The sequence below is a fragment of the Carettochelys insculpta genome, chromosome 2 (assembly GCF_033958435.1).
Source record: "Carettochelys insculpta isolate YL-2023 chromosome 2, ASM3395843v1, whole genome shotgun sequence".
NCBI lineage: Eukaryota > Metazoa > Chordata > Testudines > Carettochelyidae > Carettochelys > Carettochelys insculpta.
In genome coordinates, this window is record NC_134138.1 from 45606333 (window position 1) to 45624514 (window position 18182).

An 18182-nucleotide genomic window follows, 5' to 3' on the forward strand; every position below is an offset into this window, starting at 1 on the left:
GCGGGCGCCCTAAATGGCCTTCACATCCGCTTTTCTCTTCTCCGCTCCTCTCTTTTTCCTTTTTTTTTGCCGATATTCTCTGTCTTTGCTTTCTCTCTCTCATTTTTTTTTTTTGTTTGATAACCGAAAACAAATTACACGTGGGAAAAAACCACTAAGTAATCTGACTCCGGCCTTAGCCTGAGTGGATTCCATCTGCAGCCGATGGCGGCTGAGAAGGAACTGGCGGGGACCGGATTGTGCACGCGGCTGGGGGCGCGCAGGGGGGCGGCGCGCACCGGCGCATGCACGATCCAGGAGAAACTGCTGGAAGATTTCCGATCTGCGGCGCCAGGCAAGCCCGACACCTATTGTGGAACACCCACGGGGACCACTCGAAGAAGAACCATCGTTACTACAGGTGCGTAACTTCTCTTTCCTCCACATTGTATTAAGAAGTGACAAATATGGAACCCAGGTCTGCAAGTCATCAAGAAATACTCAGACCAGTGCTCCAGCTTCCAAAGGGCCTCACTCACAAAGTTCCTGGCAGGATGCAATGTCCAATCTCACTGATTAGCTGAGAAGCTCTACTTAAACCAGGAAGAACAACATGGGGAATCCTTACCTGGTTGCTGCTACAGACCCTGTCTACTTGTCTGAGTCCTATCTTCCTGCCTTTGCCTGGTTCCTGTTCTACTACTCCCAGATTCCTGGTTCCAGCTTTTCCATCACGCTCCAGGTCCCTGTTCCTATGCCCTACCCTTGCTGCTGATACTGGCTTCAAACCCCAGCCTTGATGTCTGACTATCTCTTGCTCTGACCTTTGGCGTGGTATCTGACAGACAACAGCTCTAGTCCCAGGTACCTGACTCAAACAGTTAGGCAAGACCACCCACACCACAGTCCCTACAGCTTGCTTGGATTACTATCAACTCCTGAGTCAGCCAACCAGCGGTTGGACCCAGTGGAATTTGCCACACCCTGTGTGTGCAGATGATCAGCCTTCAGGCAGATAATTGAGCACTGCATGTGCAGAATGCAACTTGGTCACCAGAATTAGGTGTTGCGGGATCAGGATAATCAACTTCATATCAAAAACCATATGAAACCTACCTGGCTGTGCTGTCACCTGCTATCCCTCTTGCAGGCGCCACTCAGAAATTTGAGGCTTCATGAAACAATGCCAGCTCTTGTTCTTGCTTCAGCTACAAAGGTATGCTTCCGGTCATGCCAAGGTAGGCTTGATAATCAGCCTGCTGGCTGGGGAGACATTAAATTGGGCCTCTCTCCTGTTGGAAGCCAAGAGTTCAGTTCTATCTAACTGGAATGCCATCCAGGAGGCAAGAGCCTCCTCTTTCAATGACCCCCATCTGCACTCCTCCACTGAAGCCACCCTCTGCATAAACTCCACAGGGGTCAGGCACAGACATCTTCTATGTAGCTCCAGTGATGTCAGTTGTAATGGAATTTGCAGAACAAGGTTAAGGATGGACTTGCCAGTGCTGAAAACCTAATAGATCTGGCAGACATGTTCATAGAGCTTGTAATACACATGGACAATCACCCACGCAAACCACAGGAAGAAAAAAGAAAAAGGGGTATTGGAACTGCCTCCCCGCCCCCCACTATCAAATTCTGCTCCACCAGTTGAGACATGACCCACCAGCAATTTGCACTTGAAGAGCGTATATGCTGGCAACATCAACCTGTGTTACTACTGTGGTTAGCTGGGACATTATATCCAGTTATCCAACAAGGAACTCAGTCCAAAGGAATTCAGGAAATTCAGCAAACAGCCCAGGACTGGCGAACGGGCGGGCTAGACTGGGCATCCTGACACCATCCCCCTGAAACCCCAACTGAAGTCCCAATGAGAACAGCCACTGGTTCCCCTGATGACTGCCACCGTGCTTACAAGTACCAGTCAAGTTACGAATCCACCCCAACCAACACCGCTGCACGAGACGTTTTTTTCCTGCCAGAATGCCACAGATTGGCGTTCTGGCACCCTTCTTCCCCAGCGCCACCATTCTGGGCTAAACTCCCCATTCAGGGATGCAGGGGAGGGGGCAGCAAAATGCCGCTCAGTAAAGCCACACATGTGGTGCTCCCCTCCCACTGCCCCACAGCTCCAGTTGGGAGTTGCGCAGCTCCTCTGGTCCCAGTGCAACTCCTGCATGCCACTCAGGAGCTGTGCAGCTCCTGCCACCAGACGCTGCCCTAGCGGCTGTGGCCCAGCACAGCGCATGCAGCCTCAGGGCCCAGCACAGCACCTGCGGCTTGTCCTGGCCTAGGAGGACTGGAGAGATGCCTTCATCCCCAGCTCCACCAGTGGCTCCAGCAAGTCAAGTTGAATTACGGGGGTGGGGGCAGGGCAGGTTCTGGGGGTGCCTGGCTCTGGGGGAAGGGGAAAGCATTCATTTACAGCAGGGAGGGAGGGCTGGGGGTGCCTGGCTCTGGGGGTGGGTGAGGGTGTTCATTTAGAGCATGGGGGGGCACTGCGGGAAGTGGGGGTTTAAGGCTGGAGCGGGGTGGGCGGCTTGGGGCTTGAGTTCTGGCACCCTTTTTTTGAGGAAGAAAAAAGCACAGCCCCTGCAGCAGACACTTACCGACCCAGATGCAGCAGAGAACTTTAACACTGCAGAGGCAGACTGGCTACAACAGATGCCTGTGACCCAATCCCATTCCAGACCTGGCAAAGACTATCGATAAGCCGCGTTCATCCTCTAGGCCAGTGGCCACGGAGACGGTCCTTTCAAAGTTACTACCAAGGGCATCACATGCAGAATGGAAGTACAGTTCAGTGCCAGCCATTCTGCGCACCTCCCTCTGATCCTGGGTATCTTGTGGTTGCCCCCTGACATCTCAGAATGCTGCCAGCTGCACTGCTTGCACCCAGGAAATGAGCCATAGGCAGGAGGATGGCCCGGGGGTCACAGGTGGGAGAAGCTTGCATGGAAGCACTGCTTGCTAATTCTGGTCCTCAACTTCCACCCACATACAGTGACCGGAAATTTCTTTTAAAGAGACAACACAGACACCTCGCCCATGCACAGGGACTCTGACTGCACAACTGACTCACAACCAGAGCCCAACACTCTGTGTGGATGGGTATAGGCTACGTCAGAGCCTGAAACAGCCAAGCTGCACACCTATGCATAAACCCCCTTTGTTAGCAGAGGTGTCAGTCTTCTTTGCTACAACAGGATGGAACCCTCGGACTACCCATGGACTATTGGCTCCTAAAACAGAGCACCAACTGAAAGCCATCCCTTACAGTAAACCCTCCTTCCAATGGACTAATGGGGGGAGGGCTGCCCACTCTTCCCAACAGTCCAATAAATGCCAGGGTTTACTCCCCACACCTGCAGGCTCTCCCGGCCCCAGTCCCACTCCAACTCCCCCCCTGCCCCAAAAAACAAACCACACAAAAACACCCTCCAAAAAAAAAAAAAAAAAAAAGCAAACCCCTGCCACTCACCAGCCTTAGTGGTGGAGCCACTGGAGCCCGATGGCTGGAGGCACCTGGTTGCAGGCAGCCGTGGGTCCCGGCGGGGTGGGTGCCTGCCCATGGGCATCTGGCCCCACACGGCTGGAACTGCCTGGCCACAGGGTGCCTGGCCTCCCGGCAAGAGCCTCCTGTCCTGCACTGCTGGAACCGTCTCACTGCAGGTGCCTGGCTATGCAGCTGGAGCTGCCTGGCCCCACATGGCAGAAGCCACCTGGCTGCTGGGTGCCTGGCCTTGCAGCAAGAGCTGCCTGGCCCTACATGGCAGGATGTGGTGGCTGTGGCAAAATAGGTGACAGGGGCAGAGGCTCCTCTGGGTTGCAGCAGGTAAGTCCCTTAATTTTTGGGTGGGAGGGACTCAAGATTTTACTGACGCCTATTTAGTGGGCTGCAGGAACAACAGGGGACGTCCGTTGTTTCCACAGTCTGTTAAACTGTGGTCTGTAAAAATCGAGGTTTTACTATACCACTAATCTTGAAGATGATGGATCACATGAGCACCATCAGGGTATCCAGAGCTCTAGACCCCCAGGGGCATGCAACATACTGCATTTATAAATGAGATGTATTGCAGGGTATTCTGGACCAATACATGGTAGCATAACTGGATGATATATATTTTTTCAGACAAAAACACCAGGCACATCCTTTCCATTCTGAAGCAACACCACAAACAAGGCCACCATGTTAAGCTAGAAAAATGTGCCTTTGATCAGTCCTCCATAGGCTGAACCCAAGGAATTCTATCTCCTGCTAGTATTCACATGGACCTGTGCAAGGGAAACGCAGTCCCCTAGTGGCCGGTGCCACAGAATGTTTGTGAAATAGGAAATCTGAGGTTGCTAACTTCTGCTGGTGGTTCACCACAACATTCTCAGTAAGGCTTACCCCTTTTGCAGTCATGCTCCAAAAAACTACCAAGCTCTTCAGGTGTTCGAAGGCCGAGCAAGCCTTCAAGCAATAAACACACACATTTTCTACCACTCCCATACTGGTCCACACCAACTCCCAACATGTCTATCTTGCTATCCCCAAGGCACGGTGCTCAGTAACTGCTACACTTATGTGCCTTCTCTTCCAGGAAACATACACCTGAAGAACAAAAGTCACGAAATCTTGGACAAAATTTCCAGTAATTAATAGTTAGTTTAAAGTGCTTTTTGCCCCAGTAATTAAGACAACTTTTTTGCTACTGCCTAGAATGGTCCCAGTATCCCGTCCAGGTGTACACCAATAAGAAACTTGAATATCTGTACAAGGCAAAGGCCCTCAACTAGAAAGAATTTCAATGGGACTTAGGCTTTTTGCTGTTTGGTTTTATCAGCTCCTGCCATCTAGGAACCAAAAATAGCACAGCTAATGCTTTGTCTGGGAAGGGTGAATATTACCATAGCTGTCCTGTCTGTAGGACAAAGTGGGGCTACCACCCTGGACCCTACACTTTGTGGGAACCAGGCATCTTTGGAGCGTGCAAGGGGGATGGACAGCCTGACTGGGCCTGCCTCTGCCCCTCCAGACTTCTGCACTGGATGGACAGACAGTTCCCTATTCCTCTCTCTCTCTCTCTCTCTCTCTCTCTCTCTCTCTCACACACACACACACACACACACACCCCTCCTGTCTCATGGTCCTCCTTACCTGTTTCAGCTCTCCAGCAGCAGGCTCCAACCAGAGGGCTTCCCTTCACACAGTGCCAAGGCCTAAGGACCCACAACTCCACCACCACCCACCAGGGCTGGCCAATTACAGAAAAATAGCAAAAGGTTTTCAACTGACTCCCACCATTTTATGGGCTTTAAAACTCAACCCAAGTGCTCTAAAACCACAATGGCTACTCTTGAAGGCTTGGAAATCTTCCTCCTAGGGAGGCAGAGCAGCACTAGTGAGGACTGAGGGACTCCCGAGTTACAGGCTGCTCCCCAAACCTATTTCCTTCTGGTCTGTTAAGCACAGAGCAAGGTACTATATGTGTCTGGATGAATCAGACAGACTTCACTGAGATAGTTGTGAACTCACTCCACTACCAGTTAACATAACTAAGGATACGTTTCTTAGATCACTTGATGGTTCTTTCCCAAACACAGCAATAGCATACAGGATTTTGCAGATCATCTTAGTCACAGTGGCTTCAGGGGAGCAAAGTTTTCCCCAATTAAAAACTAAGGACTACCAACAGCCAACTATGTTTCAAGACAGGCTGGGTGGACTTGCCATTCTGTCCATTGAGAAGGAAGTAGCATCAAATTTGGATTATTATCATGATATGGACAGAAGTCTGGACAAGTGGATTTTGGAATGTAACTAGTATGACATTGAGCATGATCAGTGAGGGTTGGTGTTTTTTTGGTTTTGGTTTTATTTAATTATGACCTTCATTAAAAAGAACCACAATGTTAAATTATACAGCTAGGCATTATCAATATTTAATATTACAGCCACCCTTGAAGTTGACTGTAACCAGATCTCATGCCCCATATAAGTGACTTGTCCCAGGAGCCCACAACCCACTCAGGATGGCCCTAAAGGACTCATACCTAAAAATTCTTATATCCTCAAGTCTCATAACTTTCAGGGTGTGGATTCCTGCCACGATCTGTTCACCCTTATACAATGGGCCTCTGCACACAGGATTCCTTGAGTCAAACAACAAGGCCACAAGTAGGGAACCCCAATGGCTGATATGGGATAGTTTACACAAAAGATATGTGTGTGTTCCTCCTCAAGCCTCCGAGGACTACAGCCTACACGAGTCTGTCATGACTCCTTCCTGGCAGAACATTTTGGCTCCACGAATTCAAACGAAATTTTCCGTATCTTTTAGTGGGAAGAAAGAGGCAGCCTTAAGTTACTGCTAATTGCCATTTATTAGCATGACAGAGATAGTGAAAATATCTGTGGAAAGACAAGGATTCGTTTCTGTAGCTCCATGCAAATGTATGGATTTTATTAATATAATAATTTCAGAACCAATACTACTCATATCCTGAATTACTCCTTTTTAAGTGATGATAAACATGCCAATTTGCACCTCTAGGCTATGTCTACATGAGCCCCAAACTTCGAAATGGCCATTTCGAAGTTTACTAATGAAGCGCTGAAATGCATATTCAGCACTTCATTAGCATGCGGGCGGCTGCGGCGCTTCAAAATTGACGCAGCTCGCCGCCGCGCGTCTCATCCAGACGGGGCTCCTTTTCAAAAGGACCCCGCCTACTTCGAAGTCCCCTTATTCCCATTTCGAAAGGAGCCCCGTCTGGACGAGACGCACAGCGGCAAGCCGCGTCAATTTCGAAGCGCCGCGGCCACCCGCATGCTAATGAAGTGCTGAATATGCATTTCAGTGCTTCATTAGTAAACTTCGAAATGGCCATTTGCGTGGCCATTTCGAAGTTTGGGGGCTTATGTAGACACGGCCCTAGTGACTCTAGTCTTCCCTGTGTTCACTGAGAGGGGCTACATCTCAGCCAGTGGTAGGGTTGCCTTTTCCACATGGCCCTACTAATGGGCCACACCACTCCTGTGGATCTCTGCTAGATGTGAAGGGGTAGTTGGTCTCTGTGCCCATTCAGTTAACAGGCAACTAGATGAGACTGCTCAACCAATCATTTCAAGTTGTGGTGGTGGTGCTGTAGTGTATATATGCCTTCCATCATAACAGCCAAAATGCTAGGATAGTTTAGAGAAACAATGTTTGGGGGACAAAACCCTTATTAGACTGACACTTCAGAAGAAGAAGTAAAACACCGGCGAACACGGATAATTAAATACTATGTACTTACTGGCATCATCCATAAATTCAAATTCACCCCCTAGTTCAGCACTTGGTAGGTGGTACTGGTCAGGATCAGCCAGGGCACTCAGCAGGATCAGCAGTACCACTGAATTGATGATCTATAGAGAGAAGGAAGGCAAAAGGTCAGGAAGTGTAATGTCTTAGTTTAAACACTATCGAGAGGGATATTCTCACTGCTGCAGAGACAACGTTCATACTAGGAAATGCATTTACTTGTCACTATAACTTTCTCCCCATTTGAACAGACCGTGTAGTTTCTTTGTACCAGAGCCCCAAACTACAGAGTGATACAAAACCCGATGAACCTCTTTTTCCACTCACCTCCATTTCTTAAAAAAAATGAAACCAAGACCACGCCATCTACCTCACCAACACTATTCTTCTGGATTATAAACAGTGACGATCATCTATTATAGTTCATTCAGTTCCAAGAATTAGTTATTTTTAAAATCCTGAGATCTTTGTAACTGAACATTCACCCCTCACAGGTTACTAATCTGGATAATGAGGATGAGATCACTTCCTGGCAAGCTGTATTTTCTAACTGGTCACGTCCCAGCTCCCAGGATGCACTGGCTAGTAGTGTTTTGACAGCGCTTCATTTCTGAGAGCAACTCTTCCTGAAAATTAAGTGGTCTATGGTAGAAATAGGTTATTAAATTGGGCTTCTGATATATATATATTTTATTATGCTTACAATTAGGCTACAGCCACACAGCCCAATTATTTTGAGATAACAGCTGTTATTTCAAAATTAATGTTGTTGTCTACACTCTGCACATGCCATTCAAAATAAATTCAAAGAAGTGGGTGTGTTATTTCAAAAATGGTAAACCTCATTGCAGGAGGAATAGCACCTACTTTGAAATAATTATTTCAAAATAAGTGCTACGTATTTGTAAATAGTGAAGCATTATTACGACATACATTTCTGTGTGTAACAGCCCTATTTCAGAATAGCTTATTTTGAAATAAGGCTGCTGTGCAGACCTAGCCTTAAAGGCCACCAGCTGTTTAACTTACCTATTTTCAGAATGCCACATTTTGGTGTGTTTAGTAACCTGAGTTGTTAGAAAGGATGGTAAAATATATGTACTCCAAGGGCAGTGTTAAAATTTTCTTTTTATCCGATTTCATAATAAGTAAATCTCTTAAAGCAAGGGATAACTAACCAGATGCTTAATAGTCAGTCTCCCATATCTGTGAACATCTAAAAATATAGAGTGAGAGGTTAGTTGGTTTGTACTGGTGGCACATATGCACACATTACCTGGATACAGGTGCACATACCAAAATCCAATTCACACATGGATCAAATGTTGGGGCTGGGAAGCTGGCAAAATGGCACCGGATTAGAGAGAATTAGCAGACCCGATAGTGTCAAGAAGCATCAAGCCCTTCCTCTGGGATTTTTCTTTGGCAGGGAAAAATACGTATCCATATTATCAACAGATAGTGAAGGGTGCTTGTCAGAACACCAGAAAAAGGAAGGATGGTAATTAGGGTGTTGGGAGTTTACTAATGAAGTGCTCCTCAAAATTCTGAGGAGCAAAGGGACTTTGAAGTTGCCCCGGCACTTCGAAGTACCGGCAGGTGAGCTGTGGCTAGACGCGAGCCGGTACTTCCAAGTTTAAAACTTTGAAGTTGCCGCGGGGGGGAATTTGCTTAATGAAGTGCTGCCTATGCACTGCAGCACTTCGTTAGTAAACTCCCAACACCCTAATTACCATCCTTCCTTTGAAGGAAGGTGGTAGTGTAGACAAGCCCCAGGAAGAGAAGAGAAAAGGGCTAGCTCACAGACTCCCTTGACAGATTTGAAGGGAACCGAGTTAACATTTTCAGAAGGATCAGAGGACTAAAATAAGGTAGAAGGCCTGAACCTCATTGTGAGGGTAGACTAGAAGCCTTCTATAGAACTACAAAATAATTAGTTTCAGTTTAGTGGAAGAAGGAGAAAGAGGCATAGTACCAACTAGCCAAGGCATTTTACTACAGGAGAGGTAATCTTGCTTGACCTTTTCTTCCTCTGAGAAAGATGGACTAAGGATTTCCCTATGTCTTCCATGAAGGTTTATACAATCAAAATAGGTATGTCAGAATTAGTGGAGGTACAAGGCTCAGGGACAACTGGTATACCAGAGAACGTGTCACTCAACTGTTTAAAGTCCTGCGGAAAACAGCAGTAATATAACCCGTATGTTGACCTGTCAGAATAGATCTTTCTTGTTTTTCCTTCCCTGTACACAAGCCCTCTGGCTAATGCTGAATAAAACATATATCCTCTGTGATGCAAAAGTAGTAAGAGCTGCTGCTGCCAACTGACAACACTGTGTTGCAGGGAAGTCATGTTGATAATATACAACGCTAATTAACTATATAGAGAAGGTTGACCAAGTTTTCTGAGGGCTCAGCGAGAAGAGAAACAGTTTAGAATGCAGAACTCCAAAGTGTTGCAATCTGACTCTCCAGCATGCACTAAACTATTAATCTAAACCAGTCCAGTCCCCCTCTCTCACAAAAAAATGAGGGAAATGGAAAACAGCAATTTAAACATGGGTTAAAGGGGAAACAAATCTCTATGACAGAGATAGCCTGTGAAGCTCAGGGCATGTCCCCTTATGGGGGTGAGCAGTGATGCCAAGAAGATCTGTATTTAACCCTACATGACAGGGCTTGAGGGGAAAGTGCCAGGTCCACCTTGCTCCCAACTCCTCTCCTTTTGTTTGGAGTGGGTAGGCAGCACAACCAAAACTTGTAACCCAAGCGGGAGGCTCAGCTCAAAAAGTCTGACAGACACAGGCTTAACAGAATTCAAAAAACTTTTATTTATGCAGATACATATAGTTACAGCATTAAGTTTAGCATTTAAGAAACGTATTAACCCTCCTCTTTGAGGCCATATGTCAAGCTTAAATTAATAGGCGTTGCAGACAGGACTTTCCCCACACACGTTACTCTGTACTTCTCCACTGTGGGACTGCTCACAGCATCTGACTCTGACCATTGTCTCAGACAACATATTGGATTAAGACAGAACATTAGTGTGACCACATGTGGCCATTATATTCTTATGGGACAAGGGATTTCAAAGACATTGGAGTCTGACACTCTTGTTGCTTAACATGAATGACCAGGTTGTTACTTCAACTTTCCTCACCAGTGTGAGGAGAATAAATGGCCCAGCACATTAAAACTGAGGTGCAGAAAAGTTATCAGACATATTGGAGGTGCAGAAAAGATTTCAGTTATTCTTTAACTACATCTCAGCTTTAGATTATTATAACGCCACTATAAACCTGAACTTTAAAGTCTATGCTTAATAAATTAATAGTGGAAATCTAGCATAATTGACAACCACTCTTCTTTGCAAATGACCACTTCTGATTGTTGGCAGCCTTGTAAGAAGCCCCAAAGTCCAAACCACAACAGACCTGTCCCAAATTGAAAACAGGAATTATGAAATTCATACAAGAAAGTTTAGATGGTTGCAATATCTTTTTGCCTTCCTGGGGAGATCAGTTTAATTTAATAAGCACAGCAATTAAGGGTAATGTTAATTCTTTCCAGTTTGATAAACGGACTTATGTAAATTTATCAATGAGCTCTGTTTTATTTATTTATTAAGTTTTTTAAACACTGTACTTAGAAAGAGCTATGCCCGAACCTCAGTGGGGACCTGAAATTTTCCCCAATGAATGGCTTCTACTGAGAATCTATTCAGTGGACTGGGATCTGAAAAATACAGTTCATTCCATTAAGCAATTAATGTTCAGGTTACAATATTGTTATGACAAGCTAGAATTCCTGTTTAAAGATATCTAATCAAAGAGACTTCATAAAGTTAGACAAAGAAGCCAGCTATAATAAAGATCAGGTATCTATTAAACCCATATTCAGCAAGAATTAATTGTTTAAATGGACAATGAGGAAAGGTTTAATTCGCCTGCAGTAGCTCTCAGCTTCCGAAAATGGATTTATGATTCTTAAAGAATCTTAAAAATATTTAAGGAGAATTTTTACTCTCAGTCTTTGAGCAGAAGGATGTTTACTAGAGAGACAAGCACAGAATGGGGGTAGGGTATGACCTTATATGATGATAAACACTGATCCACTCAATTCAGACAATAAAAAAGACGAAAAGGTATACAATGAAAACTATACTTCCCACTAATTTGAACACACTTTACAATGCTGTCTTATCTGAAGCCATGGAAAACAAAGATTGATCTGCAACAGAAATAAAACAAAAGGGAGAAGATGAAAAAAATCAATTGTAAGGCATTATTGAATTTGAAATCTGTTCCTTGATATTTTTGCAAAATTCAACACACTGTTTAGCAAACACACTCCTGCCCTTCAACACCAACCATATGTCAATCCTGATATCTCTTTCCTGCAAACTGTGTGGTGTTTTTGTGATGTGGACAAATGAGCTAGACCAAAGACGGATGAGCAGAGAGAAACCAAGTTAATTTAATGAAAAGTTGCAAACTAAACACTGATAACCAAAGCCCTTTATTAGCCCATACAACATGTGTGCTAGAGTGGGAAGTGTGTTATTGCTGCTGTGCCTTTCCTCAATTCTATTTTGGAGTGACCAATGAGCACAGAATTGTAGGGCATAGAATTGCAAGGGCAGTTTAAGTTTAGCATTAGGAAAACCCTTCAATGTGCCAGAGTGGTTAAGCATTGGAATAAGTTGCCCAGGGAACTTGTGGAATTTTCACAATTGGAGATGTTAAAAGCAGAATAGACCAACCTTAATCAGGGATGGTCTGGTGATACATAGCCCTGCCTCAGTGGATAGGACTAGATGACCTCCAGAGGTCCTTTAATATTAATAAATAATAATATATGGAGATGCACATCTCACAGAACTAGTAGGGACCTTGGGAGGTCACTGAGTCCAGTCCTCTGCCCTTTTGGCAGGACCGAGCCCCATCCCTTATTTAATCTGTTTACTCCAAATGCCTAAATGGCCTCCTCAAGGATTGAGCTCACAATGCTGGGGGTAGTGGGCCAGTGCTCAAATCACTGAGCTATCCCTCTCTCCTGCCACAGACCCTTATTTAACTTCATCCTGTTTTCTTTAGACTCTCTCTGGTTTGTCCAGATCACTTTTAATTTTAATCTTAACCTTCCAAGCACTTGCAAACCCTCTCAGCACTGAAGTTTGTCATCATGCACAAACTTCATAAGTATACTTTGTGCCACCACCTAAAGAGCTGATGAAGATATTAACTACAACCAGACCCAGAAGTAATTCCTGTAGGAGACTCCACGTGACACGCCTTTTCATATTGATTGTGAACCACTCACAACCACTTTGGGAACAGTTTTTCAACGTTATGCCCCCACCTTACAGTAGCTTCATCTAGGTTGTATTTCTACAGTTTATGATCATGCAAGACAGTATCAAAAGCCTAACTCAAGATATACCAAGTCTACTACATTCCCCTGTCCACAAGGCTTGTTGGTTGATCAGATCTGCCACAATTTGTTCCTTGACAAATACATGCTGACTCTTACCACCTATTATCTTCTAGGTGTTTTCAGACTGATTGCTTAATTATTTGTTGCATTATCTTTCCGAATACTGAAGTTAAGCTGACTGGTACGTAATGCCCCAGGTTAGCATTATTTCTTTTTATAGATGTGCACTATATTTACCCCTTTCCAGTCCTTTAATCTCCCTCATCTTGTTTAGGAAGAGTGTGTAGTTAGAAATCAGTCAGCATTTCTAAATCATCCATCAGTCTATCATGAAGGTGTCACACTGTCCTTAGCCCCACACAGAAGACAACTGAAAGATCAACGCGTATCTGAGTTTGACTCAAACTGGTGCCGAGGAAAATGTGGTATCCTAGTACCGATCACTGAGTTTTCCACTCTTAGGACTTCTGGTTTACAAGACAATTTCATTCTGATTGTTTTCATATTATTTTACGTTTTTGGGAAAAGTCGTTTTTCCCCCTTACATCAATTGGAATCCTGAGAACATATGTTTACAGTGAGCCAGTCTGGGCTTGGTTTCCTATGCTAAAAGTTTATTTCCACTACCTTGGCTATTCTTCCCCCCTTATTTACACTTTGAATTACTAAACCAGTGAAACATGCACACAAAGTTCTGATGTAAGTCTTATTAGTCCAAGAATCTGCATCAATTTTTACATCATGAAAAAAAAAGATATGCAATTACTGTAAGTGATATGCCGGTAATACCACTCTAGGTAGGAAAGAAGCAATCCTCCGTATATAGTGCTGAGGACAGTGGCGGAACCTGATATATCTAATGTGGCAAATGACAGGTCCACACTAGTCTGACAGGTCCTAGACCAGCTGCAAATTATCCTTGGAGATAGAACATGGAACTTTGCAAACCAAAAGTTTCCACAGAGCTGAATTTCTACGGAAAACTTTCATCCTGAAAGTTGTTAAATGGTTCATGGCATCTCCTGACAGAACAAGTTCTTGTTCTATAAAAAAACAAAGTAAAATAGAAGAGAATCCCAGGGCTTGAAAACTAAGCCCACGGAAGCCATACGAAAGATGGGATACCTATGGCAGGGACCAGAGCATTGCATTAGTTAGAATCTCAAAGTGCTCTTTCCCCTGAACTTGCTAGAAGGTATGCACTGTTGAACAATCATCAAAGTACTGTCTCTGGACCCCGCCAGCGTTCCTAAATTTCTGATCAATTTGGAACACACTTCTCCTCTTGCTGTGAGTGGGAAGGAGCTTGGTTCTTGTCTCTATTCAGGGTGGACAAAAATTGACATTTTTTTTTTAATATCATTTGTTTATATAAAACAAATTTGATTTAAATTAATAAAAACACTAAATTTCTCATTTAAAATTAAGGCTTACAATTAAATCTCACCACAAACCTGATACACATACACTTACAGTCTCTTAACTATGAATTAATGGCTCTCGTCTGTCCAGGATAAATACCAGCTCTTACTACTTCAAAGTTCTCGGCTTTCAATTTCTTTTTCTCAGCAGACTAACAAATAATACATGCAAAGAAAGACACAAGCTGGATAAGACTGGGATTTTTTTCTGCTAACGTGGTGGATGACCTTGGCCAAGCATGGTGGAAGAATGAGTTAAGGCATTGTCTTAAAGACAGTGAGACAATATATAGGAAAGGACGGAGACAATATAGAACAGTGGGGACAACTGGAAAGAAAAAGGCAAGACATTATTCAGTGCACACAGAGTTTCCTATATTTCCCCCACACAGAAAAATGGGCATGGCTTCTGGAAGTAAGAGAGATTATTTTGAAGAAATTTGTTCCCTAGGTAAAAAAGGTGTCAAACATATGCAGTGCAAGAAGATGATGCAATGCCTAGTTGCAAGAATGAAACATGATAAGGAAAACTGCTTATTGGGAGAAAACATGGATCAAGATGTGGATACGGTTGAGTGGATCAACTGGTCAGTAACAAATAATTCACTTTGCAATGCATTATTCTTCAAGATACTCTCTCTGCCTTTTGGTAGGAGTGTGATTTGATAAGTAAATTCCTAAGCTACTTCCTGCGTTGGATGTTGCTAGGGAAAAAGTTTAGCTAATATTTATGGCTCATATAAGCTGCGTCTACACGTGCACGCTACCTCGAAGTAGCGGCACCAACTTCGAAATAGCGCCCGTCGCGTCTACACGCGTCTGGCGCTATTTCGAAGTTAACTTCGACGTTAGGCAGCGAGACGTCGAAGTCGCTAACCTCATGAGGAGATAGGAATAGCGCCCTACTTCGACGTTCAACATCGAAGTAGGGACCGTGTAGACGATCCGCGTCCCGCAACGTCGAAATTGCTGGGTCCTCCATGGCGGCCATCAGCTGGGGGGTTGAGAGATGCTCTCTCTCCAGCCCCTGCGGGGCTCTATGGTCACCGTGGGCAGCAGCCCTTAGCCCAGGGCTTCTGGCTGCTTCTGCGACAGCTGGGGATCTATGCTGCAGGCACAGGGTCTGCAACCAGTTGTCAGCTCTGTGTATCTTGTGTTGTTTAGTGCAACTGTGTCTGGGAGGGGCCCTTTAAGGGAGCGGCTTGCTGTTGAGTCCGCCCTGTGACCCTGTCTGCAGCTGTGCCTGGCATCCCTATTTCGATGTGTGCTACTTTGACGTGTAGACATTCCCTCGCTGCGCCTATTTCGATGTTGGGCTGAGCAACGTCAAAGTTGAACATCGACGTTGCTGGCCCTGGAGGACGTGTAGACGTTATTCATCGAAATAGACTATTTCGATGTTGGCTGCACGTGTAGACGTAGCCATAATTAGTTAACTAGGTTTAGAATCCACCACTCAAGTAAAGAATACAGAATGCTACAGTAAGAGACATCTAGAGTTGCCAGATACCAGTATCGTTTTCTTATATTACATAATACATGTCCCTTATTTTGGAACATGATGGCCACAGACATAATGGTGATGCCACAGGTATTCCCTACTTTACTTCAGCATAACTCAGCTTTTCAAGGGAACTCCGTTCTATACATGTTTTCTGAAAAAAACAGATGTGCCAGTGAGTTCAATGGGGCTTATTTCAATCATTAAGTGCACTCTAAGCACAGTCAATCTTTGTTGTTTAGTAACTTGATTTAAATTTTTGATGACTCAAATCACCTTGATTTAAAAAAAAAAACAACAGTTCCTACTGTCTCTAGCCCTCTATTCCTGGCTTCTGAGTTTAATGGGAGCTATCAAGCAAAGAAGATCAGGATGCAGGAATGAATCCAAACAGATATTTGCCAGCACTCAGTCATTGGCCAGAAAAAGCTCTCTCTGCCAGGAGTCAGGCTATTTACAAGCCTTGCAAGACCAAACTTAGAACACTTGAGTGACCTGGAGAACATGGGGAAGTCAATGGATGTGATATACCTTGACTTCAGCAAAGCTTTTGATACAGTCTCCCACAATATTCTTGCCTATAAGTTGAGGAAGTATGGATTGGATCCATGGACTAGAAGATGGATAGAAAGCTGGCTTGATGGTCGGGCCCAACAGGTAGCGGTCAATGGCTCAATAGCTGGGTGGTGGTCAGTTTCAAGTGGAGTGCCCCAAGGCTCAGTTCTGGAGCCGGTGTTGTTCAACATCTTTATTAATGAACTGGATGAGGGACTGGACTGCACCCTCAGCAAGCTAGTGGATGACACCAAGAGAGGGGGAGAGATAGATATATTGGAGGGTAGAGATAAGATCCAGAGTGACCTGGACAAATTGGAGGATTGGGCCAAAAGAAATCTGATGCGGTTCAACAAGGAGAAGTGTAGAGTCCTGCACTTGGGACAGAAGAATCCCATGTACTGTTATCGGCTGGGGACCAACTGGCTAAGCAGCAGTACAGCAGAAAGGGACCTAGGGATTATAGTGGATGAAAGGCTGGATATGAGTCCACAGTGTGCCCTTGTAGCCAAGAAGGCCAATGCATATTGGGGTGCATTAGGAGAAGCATTTTGAGCAGATCTAGAGAGGTTGCCATTCCCCTCTATTTTGCACTGGTGAGGCCACATCTGGAGTACTGCATCCAGTTTTGGGCCCCCAGTATAAAAGGATGTGGATGTGCTGAAGCAGGTTCAGTGGAGGGCAATGAAAATGATTAAGGGGCTGGAGCACATGACCTATGAGGAGAAGCTGAGGGATTTGGGCTTGTTTAGCTTGCAGAAGAGAAGACTGAGGGGTGATTTAATAGCAGCCTTCAACTTCCGGAAGTGGTGCTCTAAACAGAATGGAGAGAAACTGTTCTCAGTGGTGAAAGATGGCAGAACAAGGTCTAATGGTCTGAAGTTACAGAAGGAGAGGAATAGGTTGGATATTTGGAAAAACGACTTCACCAGGAGGGTGGTGAAGCACTGGAATGCGTTGCCTATGGAGGTGGTGGAAGGAGGAGAGGATCTCTCAGGACAGGACAGGACAGGATCTCTCTGACATCAGTATCATCAATAGTAAATTTACGATGCTCAGTGTGTTCATCTCTGGTTCATTATCAAACACAGATTAAGAGCAACCTTTAATCAGAACTTCTAAACATACTTCACTTGATTAACAAAATACATCAACTCCTTGCAGTAAGTGCAGTTGAGATTATTATACAAGATCTTACACTTTTATGCAAAACAAATGTAACTATCATGTTTGTTATATTATAAATTCATCTTTGCCTCCTTCACAAGTGTATGTAAACTTTGTCACTCTTGCAATCAACCATCGGTCTTCTCAAAAAGGGGTTTATTACAGATCTACGAGACCCCTTTTTAAAAATATAAACTTTAATATTACTTTATATTATTTTATATACTTCCATTGGTTTAAATTTAAAAATCAACAATTATAGAAAAGTGACTGAAAAAAAAGAAACTTTGTATCATTGTGCTTATTAAACAATAACCTGGAGCTTTGTTGCAACAGTCACTCTTTTTGATGGCCCGTTCAAAATGTCAAACCACGATTTTTTTTAAAGAAATGTGCATATGAGTGGATGAAAAAGCAATATTGAAATTCCTTTGGCAAGTTATGTGCTATCTTTCATTCTCCCGTTTCCTTAAGGGCTTGTCTATACTAGCTCCCTACTTCGAACGGAGCATGGGAAGTAGGGTGTTTGGAGTTTACTAATGAAGTGCTGCAGTGCATACACATCACTTTGTTAAGCAAATTCCCACGCCACCCCTCCCAACCCCCAGCAACTCTGAAGTTTTAAACTTCAAAAGTGCTGGCTCGTGACTAGCTGCGGCCCACCTGCCAGTACTTCAAAGTCCCTTTACTCAAAATTTTGTATTATAAACACCATATGCACTGCAGCACTTCATGAGTGAACTCCTAACACCCTATTTACCATGCTCCCTTCAAAGTAGGGAGTTAGCGTTGACAAGCCCTAAGAGTTTTTAGATTCCTCAC

The 18182-nt window shown here is 44.4% G+C and overlaps 1 protein-coding gene across 1 annotated transcript in view; it reads right to left on the reverse strand.

Moving 5' to 3' along the window:
- Positions 1 to 18182, reverse strand: part of LAPTM4B (lysosomal protein transmembrane 4 beta) — a 102428-nt gene that overhangs the window by 72601 nt on the left and 11645 nt on the right. Inside the window, exon 2 of the mRNA XM_074985675.1 lies at positions 7270 to 7381. Coding sequence (XP_074841776.1) covers positions 7270 to 7381 — 112 coding nt within the window. The remainder of the gene's footprint in view (positions 1 to 7269; positions 7382 to 18182) is intronic.